The 27800-nt window shown below is 39.1% G+C and overlaps 2 protein-coding genes across 7 annotated transcripts; both read left to right on the top strand.

Moving 5' to 3' along the window:
• The first annotated feature begins 3079 nt into the window (after positions 1–3079).
• On the top strand, positions 3080–17623 carry inavab (innate immunity activator b). Of its 4 annotated transcripts, none has more exons than XM_034868629.1 (11): positions 3080–3391; positions 8961–9075; positions 12198–12331; positions 13756–13878; positions 13996–14227; positions 14424–14477; positions 14757–15063; positions 15638–15769; positions 15954–16659; positions 17047–17124; positions 17278–17623. In XM_034868629.1, the coding sequence occupies exons 2-11, from the start codon at positions 9021–9023 to the stop codon at positions 17326–17328; spliced, it is 1872 nt and encodes a 623-aa protein (XP_034724520.1). In that variant the 5' UTR covers positions 3080–3391; positions 8961–9020; the 3' UTR covers positions 17329–17623. The 4 variants fall into 4 exon arrangements, with proteins under 4 accessions (XP_034724520.1, XP_034724521.1, XP_034724519.1 ...); XM_034868630.1 differs by lacking the exon at positions 3080–3391 and adding an exon at positions 7236–7408 and having other exon boundaries at positions 15641–15769; XM_034868628.1 differs by lacking the exon at positions 3080–3391 and adding an exon at positions 7241–7408.
• A 3622-nt stretch (positions 17624–21245) lies between these two features.
• adipor1a (adiponectin receptor 1a) lies at positions 21246–27800 on the top strand. 3 transcript variants are annotated; one of them, XR_004656249.1, is made up of 9 exons: positions 21246–21394; positions 23228–23443; positions 23524–23640; positions 24503–24674; positions 24842–25028; positions 25616–25803; positions 25947–26140; positions 26338–26527; positions 26572–27800. XR_004656249.1 is itself a non-coding variant. In XM_034868655.1 (8 exons), exons 2-8 carry the CDS (start codon positions 23297–23299, stop codon positions 26464–26466), a joined length of 1134 nt encoding a protein of 377 aa, XP_034724546.1. In that variant the 5' UTR covers positions 21295–21394; positions 23229–23296; the 3' UTR covers positions 26467–27524. The 3 variants fall into 3 exon arrangements, 1 of the variants encoding a protein (XP_034724546.1); XR_004656248.1 differs by having other exon boundaries at positions 26338–26535; XM_034868655.1 differs by having other exon boundaries at positions 21295–21394; positions 23229–23443; positions 26338–27524.

The raw sequence follows: 27800 nt of genomic DNA, 5'->3' as shown, positions 1-27800 counted from the left end.
CTAGTTTCTTCAAAGTAGCCACCCTTTGTACTGATTAATGCTTTGCACACGCTTGGCAATCTCTTAATGAGCTTCAAGCGGTAGTCACCTGAAATGGTTTCCCAACAGTCTTGAAGGAGTTCCCAGAATGCTCAGGACTTGTTGGCCATTTTGCCTTCACTCTGCGGTCCAGCTCTCATCAAACCATCTTGATTGGGTTCAGGTCCGGTGACTGTGTAGGCGCAGCCCACCATCACTCTCCTTCTTGGTCAAATAGCCCTTACACAGCCTGGAGGTGTGTTCGGGGTCATTGTCCTGTTAAAAAATAAATGATGGTCCAACTAAACGCAAACTTGTTAGGCAATGTCCATCTTTAGTCGCTGTGATCATGGAGGCTTTGACCTCTAACACAGCGTATGGCTTGCTGTTAAACAGGTAGTGAGTTTGTTGTGCTTGGGTTGTTGGTAAAGTACTTTGTCCCCAGTTGTTGAATGTGCTTGGCTAGGCCCGCCGGTGCGCAGGTGTTATTTTCTGATGGTGAAAGCCTAGATGGCCTGCTAACTTGGAAAACTTGTTCACTATTAAAAGGGGGGCCGTTGTCTGTTTTCAGGACTCTGGGCATTCCAAACATTGAGAACACTTAGTCAAGGATTGGGATGACTGTGTTGGCTGAGACAGATCTCACAATTTCAACAGCTGGGTGGTGGGAACATTCATCTATGACGACTGGTAGATACTCTCCAGTTGGAAGAGGGCCGTAAAAATCTGCACTGAAGTTATGTAAATGTAAATTTAAATGTGCTGTATTTATATAGCGCTTTTCCAGTCTTATTGACTGCTCAAAGCGCTTTTACATCTACAGGTAACATTCACCATTCACACACATTCATACACTGTGGCCGGGGCTGCCGTACAAGGTGCCACCTGCTCATCAGATAAACATGCACACACATTCACACTCCGATGCGCAGCACAGGGGGCAACTCGGGGTTCAGTGTCTTGCCCAAGGACACTTCGACAATGACTGCAGGGGCGGGGATCGAACCACCAACCTTCCAATTGGCAGGCAACCGCTCTACCACCGAGCCACAGCCGCCCCTGAGCCACGCCGTTATGCCAGGGAGTTTTTGGTGACACGGACATTTTCAGAGGTTCCGATTGTGTTATAGGTATGTTGGCTTGACGTGCTAAACAGCTCTTAACAGTCAGTTCTGCTTTCTGGTCTATGTTGGGAAACAAGAACTTTGACCTGAGCAATGAATTAGTCTTTACAATGCACTGGTGTCCTTCATGGGCTAGCTGTAGTACTCAGTGCTACCTGGCAGGATGGTGTCATCGGTGTGGGATACAGTGAGCTTCTCACTAATCTGTCTGTACTTTTTCAGTATTGCGGCATGTTGTGTGTCACCTGTGATTTTGTACCATGTGTTACCTCTGACGTGGGTACTAGCCTTTTGCAGGATTGGTTCTTTTAGTGTTTCATCTTGTATCTTGGTGAGAGTTCAGGCTTTGAGTGTGGCACAATCACCCACAAAGTTGACATACTCCTCTGCTACTTTCATCGCTCTTGTGCTTTCACTTGTCTGGGTCGGGATGGGGTGACGGGAGATGTAGTCAGCAGGGATGTTTGTGCCATTCCTGTATTCTACCTTGAAGTTGTAGGGCTGTAGTTTCAGTCCCTCCATCTCGATCCTTGCAGGTGGTTTTGAATGTGGATTGTTCCATGTGACCTCTAGGACTTTGTGGTCAGTGACAAGGATGAAACAGTTGCCATACATGTACAGGTGGAAGTGTTCACAACTCCACACAATGGCCAATGCTTCTCTATCAGATTGTGAATAGTGTCTTTCTACATTGCTGAGAGCACGGCTGGCGTATGCTATAGTGTGCCTCTCTCCTTTTCAATTCTTTTGGTACATGATGGCACCTAGGCCAACTGGACCAGCATCTACCACAAGCTCTGTGTCTTTGGCTGGGTAAAAGAATGACATTACTGCGTTGCTGGTGATCGTCTGTAGCACTCCGGCGTGCTCAGGGTTCCAGTGCCACGGTGTGTCTTTTCTGGTTTGCCATGCCAAGGATCACTAGCCTGCTGAATGGCAACAACTTTTTTGGAGTTTCCACCAGCTGTGTAGCGTCTTAAGCCAAGTTGTGTAGTAAATGTTGTGAGGTACTTGCTGTGTGGTGGGGTACACAAGAATTCAGGTCAGTGGGGATTTTAGACGTATCAAGACGGGATCAAGACGTATGTCACTGCCCAATGTGAGGAGATTGCAGATTTGAGTCGCGCATGCGTCACTTTGCGACAAGTAGCAAGATGCTTACGAGAGACTACTATAATGTCAATACAGTAAAAATGGACTTACTTAACGAAGTTGGTTAACTGCTGGCTACAAGTTAGCATCAAACACAAAGTCTGTCAGTTGAATGGCGTTTTGAGCTAACGTTAGCAATCAATCTATCAGATCGCTAAAACATTTTTGAAATGATTCCTCCCTGTATTATTGTTGTTTTCCAATTTTTTTTTTTTATTTGCTGTGGATTTCATTATCATATTTCATTCTTTTAACCCTAGTGATTCCTTTACGTCCAAGTGGCATTTATGGGTTACAGGATCAAAGGTGTAACCTACTTAGCGCATTGCTTCCCTCTAGTGGCTTAATTAAAAAATAATATGATTATAATTGTGGGCCATTTCAACACATGGTGTCCTCTTTGGTTATAAAAAATTGTAATTTTTGCCATGTCGGAGAAATATTTAAGTGTTTTTTGACGTCAAAATCCCCTAAATAACCTGTCAAGAGCCCACAAAGCAGCGGACAAGTGACCCATGCGGCGTTCGGATCCCATTTTTAGCTCGTGATTTCTAATACTATGATGGTAAATAAAATGTAAAGCCCTATCAAGGGTCACTAAAAGGCAATGGTAAAAACATGACCAATCGAGGGATTGTTTACCTATTGGCTATTGATTATTGACCACTTTCGTCATGGCATTATTGATTTTGATAACTTAATATGATTCGCACGCCCATTTCTAAGTTGCATAAGGAAAACGCGGTTACCATGGTAAATAGTAGATGTTGTTAGCTCGGTCGTGTTTTCGACAGCACGTGAAGGCAGCACAGCATTGCTTTACTTTGGCCGAGTAGTGGCTAGCTAGCCTCTTCAACAAAAAGTTACGTTTTGTACAAAGCGTTATTTTAATGTGTGTGCTGTAATGTATTCACTCGGTTAGACCACAGAGTTTTCGTAACGTCAGGACTGAGTGTTGGTTTCTTCTGCTTGTTTGTCAGGGTACATACAAATAAACTTCCAGCTCAAATCTGGGAGACTGAGTCGGGGGAGCGCAGTTTGTATGGATAAAGATGAGGCACGATGCTAGCTGGCTAACTAACTAACTAGCTACGAAGGTAAGAGCAAAGAACGATGAAGTTAGAACTTTTCTTTTACAAACTCTGTATGCAAATACCCAATACGTTATTTATTAATGCTACAGAGCTCATTCATCCTTAAAAAAATAAGCAATAAGCAGTGGGAGTGGATAGTTAGCTAGTTTGGGAAAAGCTCACAACCAAAGCGAGTTTCTCAACTTTGAGAATCTCTTCATAGCCGAGGCCCAGCAGCTTTAGGAATCTGAGTTATCGGTTGGATGAAATGGATCCATAAATGCCACAAGATATCTTTATTTCTTTACACCCGAGAGTTTACTATAACGTTCTATAACTGGCCCTTAGTTCAACTAACTAATTGTTCAAGCATGTTGTACAATTTGAATGTGTTGTGTAGATTTACTTGCATGTAACGTACACAGCTAACGTAACACTACTCAAATGTATATTACATGTGTATATTTATTATGCCTGTTCTGTTAGGTAACATCTATAACATGTACATTACATTTCCCCAAAAGATTTAACTCTAACATAGAGGTAAACTGCTGGAAGAGTTTCTAGTTATCATATTTTTGGACACTGAGTTTATTCCCATCTTTTATTCTGACTTCCTATATTAAGCGGTGGTTTAATGGACCGCCCCCTGCTCTTTTTACGAATGTGTCAATTATGTGTAAAAGAGAAACAAAGTTTAAAGATGTAAACCGATTTAAAAATAGCTGACTGCAGCAGATACATTATAATGATCAATGGCATATTTCAACAGAAACTTTAACCTCTACAAATGTTTTCTTCAGAGCAGTAGTCCTATTAGTTAGTTTGTGATTTCTGTGCACTGATACATTTCTGCTGTCTACACATTTCCGGGCATTGACCAGGGGGCAAGAGGACAGAAGGGGCTTAACCGCTGAAGGGACCTGCCGGTGGGGCAGGCATTGCAAACTCAAGCTGTACAATCATACTTTGATAAAACCCCATATAACTTTATTTTTTAAATTCGAGTGGAGAGCTTAAAGTTTCCAGAGATATTGAATATGCTAGTTTAAACTTGGCATAAATTAGATGCAAAGAACATATAGAAAATATCAATTTGATGTAATGGAACAGGTACTGTATTAAAAAACATATCTGGTCATGGGTTTTAATATTTCACACCGTTTCAACATAATCCAAGAGTTTGAACAAGAGGAGCTTTAGGTATAAATGTCTGTCTCTGTGTATTGGTGCTGATATGTTTAAGCTTTTTACTCTTAGCCACAGTTTAGGGCTTGGCCACAGTTTAGAATAGACCTTGATTTGCATGGTGGTTCACAAACTTCCAATTCAGTAATCCACATCAGACACACCACTTCTGCATGCTCATTCATTTGAGATACATGTGTTTTTTTTTCCACGTCTTTTATTATAGTCAATTAGAGCCTTTAGGCAACATAAAACCTAAAGCTGGCTGCAGGCAGATAGAGGTGTGGGGTGGAAAGACCCAACAGCTCCAAGAGTTGCTTTGTTTGCCTTTTAAAGCTATTGGATTTGTGGTGCAATAATGTAACTTTATAGCACTTTTTTTATGACACCACCTTGATTTAAGCATCATTTCAGCAAAATGATCTATTAGCACCTGGTGGAAGTGCCAAGCTGCAAAATATTGAGGGGAAATGTGTGATCCCCTGGCAGCTGATGGCTCTACACACTGGCAGCGGTATTCTAGCATACGCTTATAAAAGGACTCAAGAATATTTTGAGAATTTGTTTTGCCAGCTGCTGTGTTGCCTACACAAAGCTCTTTCTCTGTCTCTCGGGGACCTCTGGTTTAGAAAAACCTACCCATGAACTCCACCAACTGGCTACTTTAACACAGGACGAGTGTCTGTGTTGTACCATCGTGTAGTGATAAGTTGTTTAACTAGTCTTCACATGAAGCACGGTCGACTGAACAACAACACAGTGTTGTAATAACGTTAGCAAAATTTGTTTTTGATAAAACTGATTTCTTTCCAACTTGTGTCACAATATAATACTGTTTGGCATTAGTGTCGGGATGACACTGTAGTTTCCTCATGAACAGGAGCGATTGTTAATCATTTGCATGACTTCACTTCCCTTATCTGATTTTAGGTTATCAAAGTGTTTGGCATGCTGCCAGTGGTCACAAGATGTTGCTGATGCTCTTTTATTCTAATAATCATACAGGTGCCGAAAGCTTGTAACTCAGTTGACTGCAGTTTGCTAGTCGTATAAGGTACGTACATCTAGCAAAAAAAAAAGCAATCTAAGCGGAAACTTCAGTGCCTGAAAAGTATAGCCAATGCAGAAGTGCCTTGAAGCTGCTAATTTCCAACAAGCTATAGTGGAGGTGGTATACAATGGCTGGCATTTTGTTATAGGCTGCTTGTGCCTACATGATGTCAACTTGTCATTCATCTGTGATAAGCCAATATCAGATCATAGTATTGGCCAGCTAAAATAGCCAATTGCAGCACAATGCAAGAAATTGGATATAATAATTCACTACATAGTCATTGCCAAATGTGAATGTCAGGGTACATACAAATAAACTTCCAGCTCAAACCTGGGAGACTGAGTCGTTGGAGCGCAGTAGAAGTTATTTAACCAAATATCTGCTGCTTTGTCACCGTAACTGCTGCCTTGTTGGTGCCATGTCATTTGAGATCTGAACTTGAGTGTCTGGGAATTGCTGGATCTTTTCTCAGCCTCGGTCTGAGCACCAGCATTCCTGGAAAGCCAAAATGAATGTTGAGATTCAGAATGAATGTGAACCATGCCGTTAAGAGAGCAGGTGCTGCCACTGGGTCTCTGTAAATCATTCAGACTATCCACCACCATCTTTCCCTCTTTTTGAGTGAAGGCAAAAATGGCAGGCCACAAAAGGGCCTCTGCATTAGCACCATGGAACTAAGAAGAGAAGTGGTGATTTTTAGAAGGCTATTTGCAAATCAAAGCTTTTAGATTTTTAAGTTAATAATTAATAATCTATGTTCACTGTCCCTTTGAACATCCAGGAGATGGCAGTAGAAATGCATTGACCAGAGATTTGCTCCAACCCTGACACAATTGTTCTTTATCGTTGACACGGCAAGGAGTCTGAGCAACAGTCATCAACAGTCAGTCATCAACTTGTTGAGTCATCTATTACCAGTAATGAAAGCATGAATTTTGGCTTTGTATATTTATGCTTGAAAGTAAAGACACAATACAGTAATGTGGATAAACTGACTATGGCTACAACTAGTGAATATTTTCATTTTTAGTTTATCTGTTGAATACTTTATCATTCAAATCATTTAAACGTTTGGTCCATAAAATGTTAGAACATGGTAAAAAAAAGAAAAGAAAATCACAAATATGCAGATTGGAAGGGGATGTTGGCAATTATTTTTCTGAAAATCAACTAACTGAATTGCTGACAAATCATTATAGCTCTAAAATGGACATTATATATAAGTGCTGTTGCTCATGATTCTCCTGGGCCCTCATTCTTTGGCTGAATCTCATTTCTCTATCTTACCTCTACCCCTTAGACCTAGTGCTGTCCCGTTACCTTTTTCGATCGAGGGGTAAGGGGTGAATGGCCCTAGGAACCATAGACAGTGAATAAAAAATTCAAGGGAGAACGCGAGCTAACTTGAAACCGAGGGGTAGCAACAACGGATGTGGCAATACTGTGTCTGCTTTTTATAGCAGTATTGCTTTTGTAATGGGACCCACGTTTCACTCAGGTGGTCACCGCCCATCTATTAGGACGCAGATAAGAGGGTAAAGTGAAGTGTAATTTTTTTTCAGTATCTTTTTGTTGTTGTTGACACAGTTTCAAACGAGAACACTGAGTTATATGATACAGACTCAAGTGTTTGGCCCTTTGTATGTGGCCACTCCTCTATGACAGGCAGCGCTTTCTAAGTGGGCGAGTCTTTCATTCCTGTCCAGACTCTACACAGCTCAGGTTTTGTGCATTTCCATTCAAGTCGTGAATTCTGAAGGAAAGTTTTCACTCTTTGGATTTAGACAGTTTCTCATAAAGTAAGTTGATTTTTCATATGTTGTCTAGTTGGCAGTGTTTTGTGTACTTAATTCATCTGGTCAAGTATTAATTTGGATTAATGTGGAATAACTGTCATTGTGTTATTAGTATTGTTAAGTTAACATGTCATATCGAAACATTCATGCTTTAACACAAACTATGTCAGTGTGGTGGGATTGTTTTGTTTGTGGTACTTAAAATGACAAATGACTTGAATAGGGGAAATTCCTTCAGCGAGGGTTTTGTAGTTCAGAAGAGTGTGTTAGCACTTTCATGGGAATTCTCCTTACCTGTTTTTTTGTATACGTGTGTTTGATTTTGCTAAACCCATTCCCAAAGAATTGCCCACTTTATACTTGTTTAATTAATGGTCTATTTTTTACACATCTACATTCAGCTACTGTTTGAAGTCATCACTTTGGAAATCTATCTGAAAACAGCACACAATTATTTAATTATTTAAGTGTCCTGTAGATAAGCTTTTCTGCCTTAATTTAGCAAACACAGCAGCCAATTGTCTGTGATTTTGAGGAGTAAGGACTCCACTCATAGTCATGTGAGCTTTTTGGAACATGTGCCATGTTCAGGATGATAATGGGATACATTTTATGGTTCTCATGAAGATCGATCAACATGTAATAGAAACAGCTCTTGTATGTTGCTCATGACTCCTCATCTCATTTAGTTGTTCCTCAAAACAATGACTGCTGGGCAGCTGAAGTGAACCACGTTTGTGTGTAGGTATGTTACCGACGCTACGTTCTTGTATTGACTTGGTTAATTATGTGACCAACAAGTTTCATAGTTTTTAGACACCAGCCCAATATTTAATTCTTGCGCCTCTGAAAACAAATGAGATAATGCGATCATATGACATCAGAGACAAACAAACAGGCAGTCACAGGAAACACCCTAGACTTGGCAACATACATGTGTACACATGCTGTGGGAGACAACTATGACTACATCTGACTGTAGGGTCAAGAAGGCAAGTCACACCTGAATCACTCATTCAACAGGTCAAAGATTAACTACTGTGCAATCTTTGGAAAGCTTTTGTGAATGCTGTTTGGATTTCAGTTTGTCTTTAGATTCTGACTAATATTTTAGGGCTTGTCTTTGGAGCCTAGCAATAGTTAGTTAATAGACTGTAATCCTATTTTCTATTAAGGTGTTTTCTTTCCATAAATGGACTCCTGGAAGCTGCAGGTCTAAACACTGTTTTCTGGGCTATGCAGTCACAGTTTGAAGCTGTTCTGCTCTGGTCTTTTGAGGCTTTACAGAAGACAGTAAAACCTTAATGCAATGAAAGAAAAACTGTGTGGAATATTAAATAGTGTTTCTAATTCAATTTTGTGTTTTTCTTGATGGAATTTGCTTTTTGTGTTATGCGTTATACCAAAAACTTTTCTAAACAGCTGTTCAGGAGTGTGTACATTTTCCAGACCTTGCCACAAATGATCCCTAACTTTTTTTGAGATTCAGGTTGATGTAGACTAAAAAAATCTTGAAGATTTGAATGGATGCTAAAGCTGAAATAATACTTTACAGGAAATGGTGAGTGCTGACATTATCCACTGAAGAAAAGCAACAGGAAGTCAATTCACTGACATGGATGGCAACGGAGAGATCAGTGACACTGACAGTGGCATCATCCTTCATTCAGGTAAATCATTTTGTGTATCATCAGAATTTTGAAATATGAATGCTATTGCAACATCATATACGTGATCATTTATGGTCAGTACTGTTCACTGCAGCAAGGTTTGGGGTTGGGCTGCAATAAGACAAATCAGCGCCAATATCATGAGACCTGACATTAGTTTTTTTTAAACTGGACAGCATATTGTCTTTGGTAAATTGCCCAAATGTGTCTGAAACATTAAGAAATGTGGAAACAGAAAGTGGAATTAGGTGGGGATTGCTTAATTTCAGAAGTTTGTACAATTGCTTATCCAAATGTTCTTTGACTATTCAGATTTGAAATTCCTAATGACAACATTGTGTGAGACTTACTTCCTTGATTAATATTACACATTGATTTAAAAATGCAAATAATCAAGCTCAACCAGTAGATCCCTACCGGAGGCCCAAATCAATGTTGAAACTAAGTACACACCTTAGTCCAGCCCAAGGTAATCTTGCTACTTTCAAATGACCTTAACCAGTATACAAATATAAAAAATCCCAACTTACTTTTGATGTTGATCTTTTTCTGCCAACAATTCCCTTCTACCTACTCATTATTTACTTCACCAATGTTAAATTAAGACCAGGTTGGTAACATAAATATGTCCTTCCTCCTGACAAACTCTTTAATTACAAGATCATTATTAAATCTGTCACCCCGGTGCTTCACTCAATATTTAGCAAAATGACATCCTTTCAGAGACTAATACAATCATAGCAGATTACATGGAGTCAACTACTGGTTGAATTCCCTTGGCAACAGAGATCTCAATCGTGTTCCCAATAAAATAATCTACAATCTTAAACCCCCCACGTCAGCACACACTAAATGTTTTGAGCGGTAATTTCAGCCAGTTTAGTTTTCTGCTTTGTGAACGAAAACAACTTGTCATGTGAAAACTCTTGAAGAAGAAACGTCATCTGAATAAAAGAGAAATGCATATGGAGGCAGAGTGTGCACCACTGTTTTCATCCTCACAAGGTTAATCCAGTAATCAGCACCTCACTACAACCCTTTGTGGGCTTTACTTTTCTATATTATCCATTGTGACTTGCTGTCAGATTGGTGACTATATCCTAACATGGATGATGATGATGCATCACAAATGATTCAGATTAAATGAGCTCTCCACCGATTTAGCAATGCACTATCAAATTGTCTATCCCAATAGAGAGTAAAAAGAAAAGGATCAAAACAGATCCTTTTTAAAACCTGGTGCCTGCAATACCCAAAATTCAACTTGACCACCCACAGTTCTGTCAGAGATTCAGGGTTGTTATTCTAGTGGCAGCTAATGTAGCCTCGAGCCGCTATCCTTAAGCAGAGATGAGGAGCAGGTTGGAGAGGTTTGGTAAACTCACGTCTTTCTAACTTCTAATTGTTTTCATCAACTTGTCTTCAGACCCAACTGAAGCCGCCTCTGGAGCCACAAAAAGCTTTATACATTTTTTTCTTCTTTCCCACTTACACAGGTGTACTCCCCAAGATCTGTGAACAGACTTTGATATATCAATTTAGTAGAGTTTCACTTTTTCAAGTCTGGACTATATTCAGGAGGAAATTCCGCCCTTTTGCCGGTTACACGTTTTGTCTATCAATAAATTGAGTTACAGAAATGGCAAACTGGCAATATATTTGGTATTCGATTTACAATTTGTGCTTTTTATTTTTCTTTTAAGCAAAAATTACAAAATTTCTCTGCCTCCAGCTTCTCAGTAGTGTATATTTGCTCGAAACTGTATATCTTTTCATTTTGGACTGTTAATAAGACAATACAAGCAGCCTGAAGACTTCATCTTGGGTTTTGAAAAGGAGACAGAGGCATTTGTGATGGGCATTTTTCACTCTTTTCTGACTTTTTATTGAATAAATGGGCAACTCAGGTAAACATGTTGATCTTTGTATTTATATAGTCAATTCCTGTTATGGGATTGCCACTGTCAACTTCATTAAAGGGAGGCACACAGTTTGGTCGCCTACATTATTCCCTCAGTCCCATATGGTATACCATAATTATTAACAGCCAACTTTGGCAGTCTTGTTTTTGCGACGCCCAGCAGTGTCCCACTGATTAGTTCTAGCCTTTCTGACATTCCTTGAACCTTATTTGAGCTATCTGATGTCTACTCTATACAATGAAAAAGTGGCGATTTACAAAGAATAGGGGGAATGTCACTCTACGAAAAGGAATTCTTTGCCCTATTGTAGTGCTGTCACACTTCTTTCCTGTCGCAACTTAGATGTTTGTCAGTACCTGCAGGGATTCTGTTAATAATCTCTGAAGGTATGTGGCGCTCAATGCATTTTGCCTGAAGCCACTCCCACAGCCCTAGTACTAATCTTAATGTCATTAGTCACTAAGGTTACAGACAGCACCAGTCAAACATTCGCAAATTGTTTATAGCTGCGGATATCCTGCTTGTCATTCTACATGCCACTAAAGAAAACAACCATAAAAACAAAAGGTCAATCTGATGAATGTAACCATTGTGTTGTTGTCTGTAGTGAACTTGAGAGTTAATCTGAAGCATTATAATAATGGTAAGGGCACCATAATATGAGAATAAAGTTGAAAAATTACAAATGGAATAATAAGGATTTAAAACATTTACGACTGACGTTTTGAACTTTTACAAGTTATTTTATTGCTCAAACATGACTTGAGACTTGACTAATGAATGGCTTTTTGCAGTTTTAGAGACTTTAGTTTAGATATCACTTGCAGGAATTTTTAAATGAATGTATAATGTTCCTTTCTCCTGCACATTTGGTTGCTTTGTTTTACTGTGGTTAAAAATACGTATTTCTTGTTAAGACAGGTGCACATATGTTGGCTGAGTTTCCAATTAATATTAAAACCTCTTTCATAATACAATGCAATTCAACAGCACCAAAACAGTTCAATGTGCCTTTACTAATTTTTTATGTATTTTCCTTTGTAACTAAATGTGCCACTGCTTTAGGTGTGTTCTTACTCATTTCTAACTTTGATTTCCACTTACCTATTGTCTCATGTGTTGAGTACTGAGTTTACAAATGTTTTACAGTCAAATAATCCCTGATAAATCCTTATGCATCTTTGCTGTTCCATTACGCAGGCTCTGACAGCCCAATGACACATATGAAGGATGTGACCACGCACACACGGGCCATGAAGCTCAAACATCAGGCTCTCCAAGAGCGACTGGAGATCTGCCTCCTGGAGCTGAAGAAACTCTGCATCCGAGAAGCAGTAAGTAAAACTAATCTACAAATCAACTGGCCAACAGTTTTAAAACAAATGAGGCTGCATAAAAGAATTATATTAAAACATGTCACAGAACAAATGAGTGACATGATTATGAAAGACTCTAAAGGCTTCAGCAGACCTAGACAAAATGAAACTCAAGACAATTGTTACGTGCTGAGGACAGCTTTTGTATGTGATTCAGCACCTTTTAATAAAAGGTGGAGTAGTCAAGTGCAATATGTTTGATGACTCATTTTAACGCAGGTTAATAAAGTAACCTGCAAGAGAGGATGTGTCTTTTTGAATTTTAGTAGTTCAAAAACACAGGGTGTCCATGAAAATGAAGATTTTTTTTTCATGTGTTTATCTTAAAAATGGCCTTAATGTCACAGTAGTTATCTTCACAGTTTACTAACAGGAAACAAATGGGCATTTTAATAGTTCCTCCCATTATTATTTTTGGCTCCTACCACCGAGGAACATCACCCCTTTACTTTCAGGCACATTGTGTAGTGAAAAGAGGCCGTGCAATATGGCTGCAAAGAAAATTTCTTCCATGTATTACAGCTTTTGAAGAGGTATCCTGGTGGTTTATTTGGCCAAAGCAATTTTAATGTTTCCATGACAGCCTAGATTTGAATCCAGCATGAGACATTTGTGACGTCACCGCCTTCATTTTCAATATTTCCTGCTTCTCTTTCTCCTACTGAACTGTCAATGGTCATAAACTAAATATTGCCACATTGACTAATTTTGAAACTTGACATATATTGCTTTGGGAGTATCTCTGACATGTGTCGGTTTTCCGTGGTAAAATCCCGGACTGATCATTCCTTCCTGTTGACACTTAGGCCGGGCACTCCTGTTGGGACATGCTCAGGTAACTGACTTAACATTATGCCTCTCCCTTCTCTTAGTGACAAAAGAATAAGTAAGCTCATTGGCCATGCTTACGAGTTTGACTGTCTGCAAAGGTGGCTGGTTAAGAGTGACTCAAAGTAACACTGTTTTTATGACTGTTCTTTAATTAAATCAGAAACAGTGCTCTGGGTTTGGTTAGGACACGGATACACCATACAGTGAGAAAGTGAGACCCAAAGAATGTGTTGTGAAAGGAAATCTCTGGAAATGCAGAATTGTGCAACAGATTCCTTGAACCTATATGCCTGAACATGTAAAGAAAGAAGAATGAGATACTTGGATATAATTTCAACTGCACAGACATGGTTGAATAAACTCTGAGGAGATGTGTGTGTCCTAATTTGAGCAAATAAACTGAAAGGATTTATTAGCGTTTGAAAAGATGTCTTTCTTCTGATTAACCATTTCACAAAGCCAGGATCTGCTTTTAGTGAAATAAACTCTTAGTCACGTTCAAACATTGCTTTGTGTCCATTTGGATTTGTGATATTTTGTTTGTGGTTTAGGAGTTGACCGGCCGGCTGTCAGATGATTACCCTCTGCTCCCAAGAGAGAAGCCACCACAGATCCGCAGACGTATTGGAGCTGCGTTTAAACTGGACGAACAAAGCATGCCTCAAGGAGCAGAGGTATAAACAGCGTTTAGAGGCCACAAGAATGAATCAAGTAATTTCTAAACGATGCGTAAACCTCGAGGACATACGTTGTTTTAATAGTCACACTGTTGTCTCTCTCTTGTGTTACAGGAGTCAGAACTGAGTTTAGTGGATGCTGAGTTGGCGCTTCAGATGAAGATATATGAGGCAGCGCGCAAGCTCTGCGAGGAGAATCATACGAGTAAGGCTGTTAGAAGGAGCCGGTTACAGCAGTGCAAGAGAGAAGAGAAAAAACTGAAACGGTTACAGGAGACAGCCTTTCAGTTACGACTGGAGCACGGTCGATCATCACCACTCCCTGCTTTTAATATTGCACAACATGGTGAGAGGCATCCCCGAGGAGCTGTTAGATCCCTTTCATTATCACCTGTGTGAGAAGTTAATTGAGTGTCACTTCATAACCTAGTAATTCTTAATTGAATAGTTGGCTTTTCATAGATTCTTTTTTTTTTTTTAGAAATGTATTGTTTAATACTTAACATGTGAATCAAAGTGTTTTGTCTTTTTCTGTTTTTCAGATCTGGGTACATCTGATGACAGCTCTCTGTCTGATTCTGTAGTACAAGATGAAGGTGAGACTTACCTTAAAATCTAGTGTTGATGAGAATTGGGGCAAAACTGTACGTAGTTTAAAAGCTTGACACATTTGCCACATATCCATAAAACGTGAGCACATGTGAGCAGAGTCCATCCATCCATCCATTAAACATTTATTTTGAACATTGCCCTGCTCACAGTTTCTCTTGATAAATGAGCTTTCATAAAGAATCTTTGGAGGAGATAAGTGTTCCAGTATCAACACTTAATAGATCATCATATGTATCATAAATAATTTCTATTTCTTTCCCTAGAAGTGACAAGTCAGTCATCACATTTTTCTTCAGGACTCCCTTGTCCAGGAGAGATCGATTCTCCCCAGCCTGCCCCTGGATCCTCACAGTCCTTCATAGACGCCTCGTACATGTCTCCATCTGTGGCTCCACAGACCCCGTCGCTGACCCCAAGCCAGTCTCCCCATCCAAGCCTTGACTCTACGCTGAGTTTAAACTCAAGCCCCGTATGTGAGCTTCCTCCCATCCAGCACTCCCCGTGGTCAGAGTCTAGTCTTGACAAACCTTACCAGAAGAGCAAGAAGTCACGCTCCTCCAGCAAGACGAGGTAACAAAGACCATCTATCATAACTCCTTAACTGTTCATCAACTTGTTAGTATTGGTAAAGCCAAGGTGTGATTTGTGTTACCTGGATTGTGGTAAACTGTGCGAATGCAGATTTTGTGGCTACTAGTAGCATTAACAAGCTTGAGTGAAGTGGTCCTGGTGGGATTCTTTAGAGGAAAAAAAAGTTTAGTGAAGTGAATAATTAATGCTCCACTTCTTCCTTTAACAAATCATTGTGCACCCTTGCAATAATCATATTATACGTCAGTGCTATGTAGGCACTGGTACTAATTGGTCTACTTGGGCTGAATGTATTTCTTTCTTGGTCCTGTTTGTTGAGAGTGACGACTACATGCAGCAGGATGAAGACAAAAGCGCATCTAGCAAAGTCATTTCTAGTGCCGCCCTTCTTGTTCCTGCCTTGTACACTTAAACACTGCCACCTGCTTTTGCTCCGGTGCTACAACAGTCAATTAGAAGAACACAGAGCTATAAATCCTTATGACACCCGCATTTAAAAAAAAATATATATATATATATAATGTTTTTCTTCTGCTGCCATTTTTGTGTTCAGCAGTCCAGCCAAAACGGAGTTGTTGCCACCGTTGGAGGCTTGCTTTGCTTCCCATCTGAGGCTGAGTCGCACACAGTCCAACAGTACGCCTTCCACACCAGAGATGCGGGTGCACAGACAACTCTCCCTCAGGTAGCCGCATCTCGAATACATCTACAGTACTGTATATCCGCAGCATGCCTATATTGAACCTGTAATGAACTGAATATTGCCATAATATCTTTTTTTTTTTATCACTAAATGTTAGATGTACAGTACATTTATTAAAAGTTGGGTTTGCTGTGTAGTTATACTAATGCACTTGCTATTTGCACAGGATATCCAATCCTGAATCTTCATTTGAAAAGGATCGTGGTCGCACCAGAGGTCCAAGGAGGCGACTGACAGAATATGCAATTACTTTACCAGAGACTCCTCCCCCCACGGTGCATTATGGGAATCGTGTTAACTCCGAGGATAGCAACTCCGAACACTCTTTTACATCTTACAACAGCTCACAGTGTCAGGAATTGCCCTGTGATTTGCCAAAACAATATCAGTCTGCACTTTCGCACTCTGGCCCAGTAGGCAGCTATGGACCTCAAGTCTTCCCACGCACTGGCTTTTACCATAATCCCAGGTACCAGTCCAGCCATAGTTTTCACCAAGCCTATTACAACGAAGGAATGGTCTACCAGCCTGAAATGGACTCGGCACGGAGCTATTACACCCAGCAGGCTCCAAGTCCTTCTAACAGATATGAGTACTACTATAAAGATGCCGCTGTTCCCCACCAGAGAGCACAGAGGCCTTTACCTCCTGACATTAGACTCTCCCCCTCCCCGGCTCAATGGGACCATCCACACTACCGCTCTAGTGGCCTCCCACAACAAGTGGTGAATGAACAGCTCAAGTCATGGCACTGGCGCAGTCAGCTCAAATCCCCCAGGGCCCGCTCACTCGACAGACAGGGAGCGGTCCGAGTTAAAAACATGTCCGCTCGGGACGTGACCCTGCACCAAAATCAGAAGTACCATGAACAGGTAAGCAGACAAAACAATATTTACTTTTTGATATATATTTTTAGATTGTTAGATATCTAACAATGTCAGTCAGTCAGTCAACATTACTAACAGTTTGTCAGCCAGGTAGCTGCAACAACCTCATTTACCTTATTTCAAGATATTGTAGTAGTATAGGTCATGTAGAACAGTCAGTTGTCACAGCAGAATATAAGACAAACTCAGGATGCTGCAAAAGAATGTGTATATAAAACTAAACATCAAAATGTCAGTCTTTATTGTAAGAATGAGAATAAGCGCCAGATTAATTTACGTACATCCAAATTAAATGTATGTCTTAAATATATTATCACATCTTCATCATGGTCCTAAAAGTATTGTTTCTTTTTTTATTTTGCTAACTTGCAGGTTATCCAAAGAAGGGCTCTTCACAGAGCTGCAGATGATGCTCAAGGGCACTGGGTTGTAGATGATGGTTCTCACTTTGTCAGTCAGTTGTAAACCAACCACCAAACATAAACTGAACATGTGGAGTCAGAGGCTGCAACTGCTTTAATTCCCAATTAACCAAAGTGAAGTGGTCAAAAAAATAAAAATCGAATTAACTGCGTATGCCCATAAAAGAATACTTTTTTGATGATTCCTGCCTGCCCTATTTGGACATATAGATGGGAGGATGAAAAAAACTAACATCTTACAATATAATGCAATCTAGTACAACAATAAATTTACAGCCACTAAATTTACTGTGAAGTTGAATCAAACACCCCCCCTGACACAGCAACAGTAAAGTTGGTTGCCGAGCAGTACATCATCTGGAGCACACCTGTAAAGTGAACACCTGTTGTTTAGGTCCACTCTCTCTATGTTGTTTTGTACTAACAATTACAAAATTAAGCATTTACCTGCTTGGTATGTGTGACTGAGGGCTGGTTTAACCGGTGACTAAATCTGCTGCCAGTTGAAAAAAGGTTAAACGGTGTCTCAAAAACAAAATCAGCACAGGTTATTTTGACATGCAATGCAATTATGATATGATATCAATTAAATTGCAATTGACTACAAAATGGTTGGAGATAGCAGGAGTTCTCACAGAAATGTCCAACAAAATTGCACATTCTCTCTTTAAAGTAACCTTTCACATGGAATTAAAATGTAGGTCATTGTTGAAAGCAATTTCAGATGGATTATGATTTTTTTCAAAATAGTCACATGTAAAGCCCGCAAGTAAACTGCTCTAGGTTCTTAATGATACAACATAGTGCTTCATTAGATGTGGCTCTTACTTTTTGCAGTTTGGTAGATGGGGATTAAAGTGCCACTTTTAACCTTGCCGTATGACGCAAACTCATTGATTGTAAAATAATGTAAATGAGCAACATATCCTTTTTTGACTACATTTTGTGAATAATGTTGCCCTGATTGTGTCACTATGTTAATGAACTTGAGCTGCTTAAATTTAAGATCCCAGTTTTGTCCTCTATATTATGTACTTTTGGAGGCAAAAATGTCTTTATATTTGCTTTTGTTAATTTGAATTACTAATAAACTTAATCATTTAGTTGAAACTAGATACTACTTTGCTCACATGAGTTATAATTAACAAAAGCAGAATCTTAATGCCTGGCAGCTAGCAATTGATGTGTTCAGTTGAATTGTCCTGAGCTTTAACAAAAATCTTTATCTGTGTGTGTGTGTGTGTGTGTGTGTTGGTGTCCAAGTGTTTTAGACAGCCGATGACAAGACATTAACTTTTTTGTTTGAACCAGTACAATTTAAACTATGAGGTGAACTGTATTTGAAACATTTCCAATATGTGATTTACAATCAAGACTTCTAAACAAACAAGCTTTTGATGGTAGGTTGTTTGAGAATGAGAGCAAATTCAACAAAAAATACTGTTCTCTCTCACAGTGATCTATTTATGTGTTTATTTATTGCAATGTGCACCATTGGACCCCTGGAAAGGCAGACTTGAAGTAGAAGAAGACATGGACCTGAGTTTGCAAAATCAGCAGAAGTAAAGACTGTTTCTAGTTGTATATAGAAAAATAGAACACAATCATTTTACCTTGTGTGCCTCTTTCTTACTGTCTTATTTTTGTATTTATCAGTTATAGTAGTACAAGTGGACCTAATAATAATGCATTATGTTGCTGTTGATAGATCTGTGAAAAGGTTTTCCCTGTGGAAGAAAATAAAGGGTAATGTTTGCATATTGCTGAGTTTCATATACTTTCTTTTTTACCAGCGCAGACATTTTGACATGTTACAGTAGGAAAAGCACAGTTGTAAACAATAAATTAATAATAATGGTTGAATTCAATTTAGCTTCTTCAGTTTCAGGTTCCAGGTGTTGTGCATGCTGGCTCACTATTACACTCTCAAGGCTTGCTAGGACACTTGAATAGTACAAAGCTGTCGTCAATGTTATTAGCATCACCTTTTTCTACTCTGATAAGTGAAAATGTCTGCTGTGAAAAAGGCCTATTGTTGTTTTAATATTGGCATTTCTACCTTGTTTTGCAATGTGTGTCCACCTGTGTGTAACGAAGGTGAAAACGTATAAAAGAAAAGACTAACCAGGCAATTAGGTGTTGTGGCAAACCTGTTATGTCTATGTCTCTTTTTCTTAAGGATTAGTTATTGCTTGCAAACAAGAGCCTCCATGCACGCCGAAGGGAAGACGCACATGAACTGAAGGAGAAATGATAAGATTGCAACTTATACTTGAATTAAGGTCTTTGTTTCAAACAGGTGCAGGATTATCAACAAGGTCAGAACAGGCTACAGCACTTGTTCTCCTTGCTCTGTACGAGCAAGGTCGCTCTGCTCCCCCACCTTACCATGCATGCAATCTTCACCTAGCAACAGTTAATATCCAATTGGATATTTTTACAAGGTGACTACAGATGCTCAGAAAGAAGCCTAATAGCTACTTCTTCAGACAGTTTTTTTTTAACCTTATTTTTAAGTGTTAGGGTAAACCACATACACTTTAAAGAAACAGAACAGGGTCAGGTTACTGAGGGTAATTAAGTACAAAGGAGAAAAGAAAACTCAATATCGACAGTTATAATCTTTAGTTAAGGGTTACTTTTACATTATTCCCAAAAGAGGAAAGATACTTACCCAGAAAGCTCCCATAGGACAGCACAATATGGATAAAGTCTGTACATATTCTTAATCTTAGTCCATCCAGTCCAGATTGAAAACCAAGATGATTTATTCTTTGTGGCAAGTATCCACGGAACGTGCCTGGATCACAATAATAATAAAATAATAAATACATAAGTGAATAACCCAGATGAAACAAAGAAATTTCTTGTCTTTCTATGTAATATTCCTATCAATACTTCTGAAATGTATAAATACAAAGTGTCAGGGAGAAGGTCAGCTTTTTCATATTGAATGTTTATTTTTACAATTGCTATCCACTCTCTATTTTTGGTGGTTCCTTTTCTAGCCACTTCTTAGTTATTGTTTTTTCCTGCAGCTACTACTTTACCTAAATATACAGTGCCAAATTTCAGCTCAAGCTGTGTAGTTTTAAAATGTATCATGTTCAAAGCATCTCCCTTCTTTAGACTTTTACAGTTTCATTATGTTATGTTTCCATTATGTTTTAGCAGCTACACCCACATGAGCATATTAACACTATTCCCATAACAGTTTTCAATAAGTAGCTTTTTAACCATTGTCTGTTATTTGCCAAGTTGATGAAATGTTTGATGTAGTACTACAAACTGTCATGTAAAGTTCAGACATACTTAAATTTAATTAAAAATGTTATATTTCTCTATTTAATCAAATGTGGTTCAGCATACAACATTTTCCTTTGAATGCAGCACCTTACACCTTTATAGTAATATATAAAACATCAGAGCTTCTGTATAGAGGTACAGAATAGAAGGACCTTATAGAAAACTATTACAATGTAGGTTTATGTTCTAACAGTGTCTGGGGTAGTGTTTAATGTCTTTAAAAAATGTTGGTCATTATGCATCTTTTTGTGGTCTTTTTGTTGTCGGTTTGTGAATCTTTTTAGTTGTTTTACGTTTCTTTCTGGTTACTTCGCATCTCTTCATGGTCAGTGTGTTTCTCTTCAGTGACATATTTCTGATGGAGGCCATGGGGGGTCCCTGATGGGGCCCCTGGGTCTGTGTCCTTCACTAATCCATTCAAAATCAAACTCTATATGTTTTTTTTCTTCTTCTCTTTCCCTGCTTTGTCAATCCACTTTCAGTGACTTTTACTGTAAATCCCCAAGTTAGGCACTGCATTTGGAAGTAAACATGGACAGGGCATTTCAAATAGATCTGATGTACAATACTGTGCTTCCTGTCTCTCACATATGTTATACATTGACTACGTTTTATATGGTCTCAAATATCTTCTAAATAGAAAGAAACGCTACATCGTTTGTGATACATTTATAATTAATATAAATAGTAAGATACTTACAAATCAATGATTTGCAGATAATGATCTTCCCAAGGAATCACTATAAAAAATGACTTATACATAAATTCTTTCCCAATTCACGTTTTGTGAAGTAAATGTAAACAAGAAGAGGCTTTTGCTGATCAAAGTATTTCAAGACTTTTTGTTTGTTTTCCTATGTGTGAATTATGCTTTTATTTTCTTTTAAATTATAGGGATTATGTTTCCGGAAGAGCTCTCAACTTCCGCAAAGGATTGTTTTTCGCATATCGATAAATAATTCACCTTCCTGGTTTAAAGGCTATCTTGTCAGGTATGTTATGTCAGTTTAACTAAATTTCCATAGCAAATGCTAGTTTAGTAGGTTATCTAAAAAACATTATACGTTGTTATCGTCGTAAAGACTTTTATCTTGCCGCTAGCAAGTTGATTCACAAACCAATGTCGCCTGCTCGACTAGTTAGCAACTGCTCAGCGCTAGCGTTAGCTAGCTGAAAGCTAACGTTAGCAAGATTAGCAAGATAATTGAGCGATCCGGGACCTGCTAACCTATAAAGGATTCCGTGATTTTAAATTGAATAGTAATTATGCTCCTTGCTATAAAGTGTACCCAACTGTAAATACACGATGGATATACGTTATACAGTCATCAGTTATCTTGCGGGTGTTTACATTTTGTGCTCCATGTTCCGTCTGACGCTGCTAATCAACATCCGTCTGGCAGGCTTTGCCTAGCAGTAACTCGGTCAAACGTTTTGTTTGTTTTGCAGCCTCAGTCCTCTATAAACTGTCCGTATGCTGTCTTGAGTAATGTCACTACTATAAATGTCCACCGATTATCATTTTGGCTGGTGACATAACGTTATATCTAACGTTAAATAAATTAAGCCGCTCCTTTGTTATCCTGTTGTGAATGTCTGATCGATGAAACACACATTTCGCATGAAACCCGAAAATAACCACCAGCCATTTTAAATCGGCACTTAGGTAGCTACATGTTTATCATTTTATATGTTAGTTATTAATCAGCAATTACCCTGCAATTCAAAATCACCTTACTGATATTCCAATACAATATAAACCATGACTATATATTTCCGGGTAACATAACCTTTGACTAATAGAATGTAGGCCTACGTTATAGCCTTACATTCTTAAATTATAAGGTTATGCTGTATGCACTGTACATTTACCGTATCCATTAATATATGCACACATATAACCATCTCTGTATACAGAGCAACTTATCACTGATGCACCAATATGTCATTTGAGGGCCAATTAATTGTGGCCAACTTGTGTGTGACAATATATCAAACTTGTTTTTGTTTAAAATATGTAGACCAAGTAACAGGGGTTAGAATCTTCACTGGTCTCACAATTGGATTAAATTGAAATTATCCTGTCAACAATTCAAATCAATTCCGAGGCATCACAATGCATCACCTCATTTCATAGACAAATTCAAGCAGCCAGACATATATGAATTCCCCTTTTTATTGTGTCTGCTCTTAAAAAAAAGACACTTCCTGAATGTAGCGTCTAGGTATGAGTCTGAATACAGCAGAAGACAATAGGCAAAAACAAAAAAGCATTGACTGCAAATCAACAAGTAACATCATAAGTCAATAATCGCATATGGTATGTCAATGCAACGATGCAGAATTGTCAAGGTCGATGCAATTATTAGTCAGACCTTCTATCCTTATTGACAAGCATTTATAGGTCAGAGAAAAAACATTAACATAACTGACCTAAATAAAATAAAAAAACTCTGTTTTCACTTACTGATCGCTAATCCCCTATTAATTATTAATAATAATTACAACTACATCTATTTATTATCTATGCAAAACCTATTCCAGCTTTTGCACTCAACCTTGTATTATGCAAAACATACCGGAAGTAACAATCTGATCTGTGTATAGATACTGTTTGTATTCCACCTTTTGCCTGTTTATAATAGTGATTATATTCTTGTTTGATTTATGTAGTTTATTGTCTTTGTTTAGCTCCAGGTCTTTATTTGTATCTTACTGAAAATGTGTTGAGTATATTGAGAGCCACTGAGAACTGGAGTCAAATTTCTTGTGTATGTCAACATACTTAGCCGGTAAAGTATTTGATTTTGATTCTGGTTGTTCAGGAGAAAACGGAAGTGAACTTCCTGAAGCAGAATACAGAGGCTGTGAGTGGGTCATCAGGCAGCCTCCCTATGTCAGGCCGAAACGGGTCTGCAAGTGATGCAGACTGCCGGATCTCTGAGGACTGCAATGTCCCAGATGCTGAGCTGATGGAGCTGGGCCCACTGCTGGAGGAGGGAGGGGGGCGGCCTGCAGCGTCTAAAGGCGTCCATTCAGAGGTAGGACTGTTTTACAAAATTCCCAGAGACTAGTTGTTATGGCTCATTTGCTTCAATATTCTCTTACGATCTATTTTAAGGGAGCCTCAATGCTTGCTGAGGAGGAAGAGGAGGATGACGATGAGGTGGGTGAGGTCCTGACCTTACCACTTCAGGCTCACCATGCCATGGAGAAGATGGAGGAGTTTGTACACAAGGTAAAATGTCTTTTCAGTTTAATAAACACAAAAGAAAGAGAAGAAATAAAGAGAGAGTCTATTGTGATTGTTAAATGTTGGTTGGTGAAAATTCAAATGTGACAAAATACGGAGAATAAAAGATCTTAATGAAATTGCACAATTTGGCACCCAGCATAAATATTGCATTGGTGAAAAGAAATGAGCTGAAACTCAACTCCCTGTTCATGTCAAAGGTGTGTTGGTTTCAATGGCAGTTGCAGATGTGGGCGAACAGCAACAACCAGGGATTAACCTGTGACTGCTTTGTCGTTTGAGTGAGTCATGTGGTTATTTTTAGGATTCCACATCAGCCACGTTGTATGTATAAGACATGCATAAGTCACCATGGGAGACAAAATAATTTATTGGTCAGTAAAACATCTCTACATCTAGATATTGAGAAGAACCCTTACCTAAAATATCTTGTCAACTAAATGTACGTAAGTAAGTTAAAGATGGCGATGATGCTGGCTTCAGTGTTAAAAGAAATAGACATTCTATATGCGTCTATTTAGAATGACCAACAGCAAGGTAGTTTGAAATAAATCAAAAAGAAAATTCTTAATTTGCATATATATCACATTTTTTGTGATAGGTTATTTTACTGCCACTAAAGAACTTTGAAAATACAAAAACATATTTTTGGAACTTCCACAACTACTCACAACACAAAATACATAGTGTCTTTTCTACTTAAATCTCAATAAAGATTATCAGCGCTTTTAAAGTATTTGTTGCAAAATATTAGACTCTGCGTCGTCCTTGCGGACTTTCAGTGTGACGGCCACATAGTAATTGTAAAGATATGCATCTGTGTGTAAAAGCTATTTTTATTTTTCAGGTTTGGGAGGGGCGCTGGAGGGTAATCCCTTTCCATGTTCTGCCAGAGTGGCTGAAGGACAACGATTACCTCCTGCATGGACATCGGCCCCCAATGCCCTCCTTCCGGGCCTGTTTTGGAAGCATCTTCAGAATTCACACTGAGACAGGAAACATCTGGACTCACCTCTTAGGTGAGAATAGAACACTTTACGCAACTTTCTTAAAATTGTTGAACTTAAGGGTTTAGCTGCATATTCTAATTTTACAACCAGACATGTTAGTGTAATAACATATATTTTGACCGGGTAGCTCTTCTCTTGTTGTCTGTTAGTAAAACTAGACTATTTTCTTCCCTCAGGGCTGATCTTATTCATTTGTCTGGGCACCTTAACCATGTTGCGGCCCAACATGTATTTCATGGCCCCGCTGCAAGAGAAAGTGGTGTTCGGGATGTTCTTCCTGGGAGCTGTGCTATGCCTCAGCTTCTCCTGGCTTTTTCATACCGTTTACTGCCACTCTGAGAAAGTGTCTCGCACCTTCTCCAAGTAAGGCATCACAATGTCAAACACTGCTTCTCACATGCCTTAAAGGAATCATCAACTGTCAACTGTAACTGTCAAAATATTTTCCTGTTTTAGACTTAATGGTTTTGGAGTAGGCAGGTTTTTAATTTTAGGCAGCCATATGTTTCTTCATACTAGACCTGCAGCTCTAGCTTACCATATATAGTTTTACAATTAATAAGGGATACACCCACAATCATTATTCAGGGCAAAATGGTCCATTGTTCAATCAAAACAGACGTGATGGCTCAGCGATCTGTGTGGCATGATGAAGAGCTTTATACTGATCTGTGGTTACATGTGGTAGTTTATGCATTTACTCTGACAGACTGCTGTGGCATCAAGTTAATTTAGGCTGAATTATCATGTTGTACACATGCATGGTCCTAAATGAACAGTGAGTAATAAAACTATTACTATAAGGACCACAGTGATGTTCCTGTCAGTAATCAAAAAGAGTTGTTTTCCATTATGGGGACCAAACATGTGTTTAGAAACATGACAAAACATTAGCTTTCTTCCATCCAGCCATAAAGCCAGCTGTTATCTGTTTCACCCCCTCTCTTTAGGCTTGACTACTCAGGCATTGCCCTCCTGATCATGGGCTCCTTTGTGCCCTGGCTGTACTACTCGTTCTATTGTTCCCCTCAACCTCGACTTATCTACCTCACCATTGTATGTGTCCTCGGCATTGCCGCCATCATAGTGGCCCAGTGGGACCGGTTCTCTACACCTCGTCACAGACCAACAAGAGCAGGTACTAACCATTTGATGATAATGTTCACTTTTTAGATGCAGTGTTTCATCTGTTAAGTTTGCTTTAGGTTAGAATTTTAATGTTAGTAGATGTTGACGTGTTTCCAAATTACACAAAGTAACTGAAGTCCTTGCTCTTCTAAGGTGTCTTCATGGGTCTTGGACTTAGCGGCATCGTCCCCACCATGCACTTCACCATTGAGGAGGGCTTCGTTAAGGCCACCACAGTCGGACAGATGGGTTGGTTCTACCTGATGGGAGCCATGTATATCACTGGGGCTGGTCTCTATGCAGCCAGGATCCCTGAACGCTATTTTCCTGGAAAGTGTGACATCTGGGTTAGTATTTGATGTGTTCATAGTCCCGCTCAACGCATGTACATTGCTAGGATAAACCCCGACACGCCGAATGTTCCTCCTCTCTTGCTATCTCCGCAATCGGGTCTTAGCGCCACCCAGGATGATTGTGATTGCTTTAAAGAAATACAAACATGTCAGAGCAGTTTTAACATAAACATCTCTTTCTCTCCTTCTAGTTCCACTCACATCAGATTTTTCATGTTCTGGTGGTGGCGGCGGCGTTTATCCATTTCTACGGGGTTTCCAACCTGCAGGAGTTCCGCTACGGCCTGGAGGGAGGATGCACAGATGACACTCTACTCTGAGAGGCCTGACTGTGACTTACTCATAATTTTCTTTATAGTCAGACACACACACACACACACACACACACACACACACACACACACACACACACACACACACACACTCAATCACTTAAAATGCTGCTGGAATTCAATATAGTCACTTACTGCTCCTTCTGTACTTCTGATTTGCTAACATCTTGTTTGGGTTTTGGTGGTCTTTATGTTTGGCTCTTTTTTGCTCCAATAAAGTAGCATTGACTAGCCATTAAACTGCGGAGGGAAACTTCAACAGGCACTTCTTCGTCAATAATTATGAAACTTGAAGTCTACATTTTCAAGTAAGGTCACAATGAGATTTTTAAACCAAAATCGTATATTCCTGAAACTGATGGTCACTTCTTAGAAGCTCACCCCAACCCCTCTTCATAGTCTGTTACCATTGCACAGAGAATACAGAGAGTATTATTCGTGATGTAGCAGAGGGCACATACTGTAAACTATTCCTATCCTTCCTCCCAGTTTCCATGCAGATCAGAGGATGAATGTACTGTCCACCAGGAGTGAGCTGTAGAGCAGTCCAGGACCATTTAGGTACTTGAGGGCCCGCTCACACATTTGTGTTAGGAGGATAACATTTTACACATATAGTGTGTGTATAGATGTCACCAGATGTTTTTTATCTGTGCTGAGACTGATTGTGCAGCTGTGTGTTAAAACCTGGAGGACTAGTACGAACCCACCATTGCCCGCTCTGCAATAAAACATGAACTGTACTCTAAAGGCCCAATCAGTCAATCTAAAATACATTATTATTATTGTTATTAAAGGAACATAGATCTTAAATTCTACAAATGATTGTTAGATGTTTCTGATTAACACAAGGTGAATGCTCATCAGAATTATTACCAAATCATCAAAAAATCAAGCGGTTGGATACTAAAACTGATTTCTCAGTTTCTTTTAACTTTATACTGAAACATTTTAAAGTTCCTTTGCATTTTGTTGAATTGTTAATTGACATTATTACCAAACAAAGGATTTTCAAATTAAATAATGGCACAGAAAAGCTGCAATGGCAAAAATAAATCTGGTCAGCTGATGTTAGACAAAAATGCTTAAAATGTAGAAGTTAAAAGAACTCCCCAGCCATCATGTTTTAGTCATGCAACACGTCGTTGATTAATTTCTAGAGTAATAGTTCCTGGGCAATGCACAATGTACAGATCTGGATCAGTCAAATTGTGTTTTTGTCAGCTAGAGATATTCCTTTTGTGCTATATTTCAGATGCAATGAGAGGTGTAAATATCAAATGCACCTTAATGTATACTATTCAATTCAAAACTTTAAATCA

Source organism: Etheostoma cragini, chromosome 4 (assembly GCF_013103735.1).
Source record: "Etheostoma cragini isolate CJK2018 chromosome 4, CSU_Ecrag_1.0, whole genome shotgun sequence".
NCBI lineage: Eukaryota > Metazoa > Chordata > Actinopteri > Perciformes > Percidae > Etheostoma > Etheostoma cragini.
Note: the sequence above shows the minus strand (reverse complement) of the source record. Positions and strands in the feature narration are given on the sequence as shown.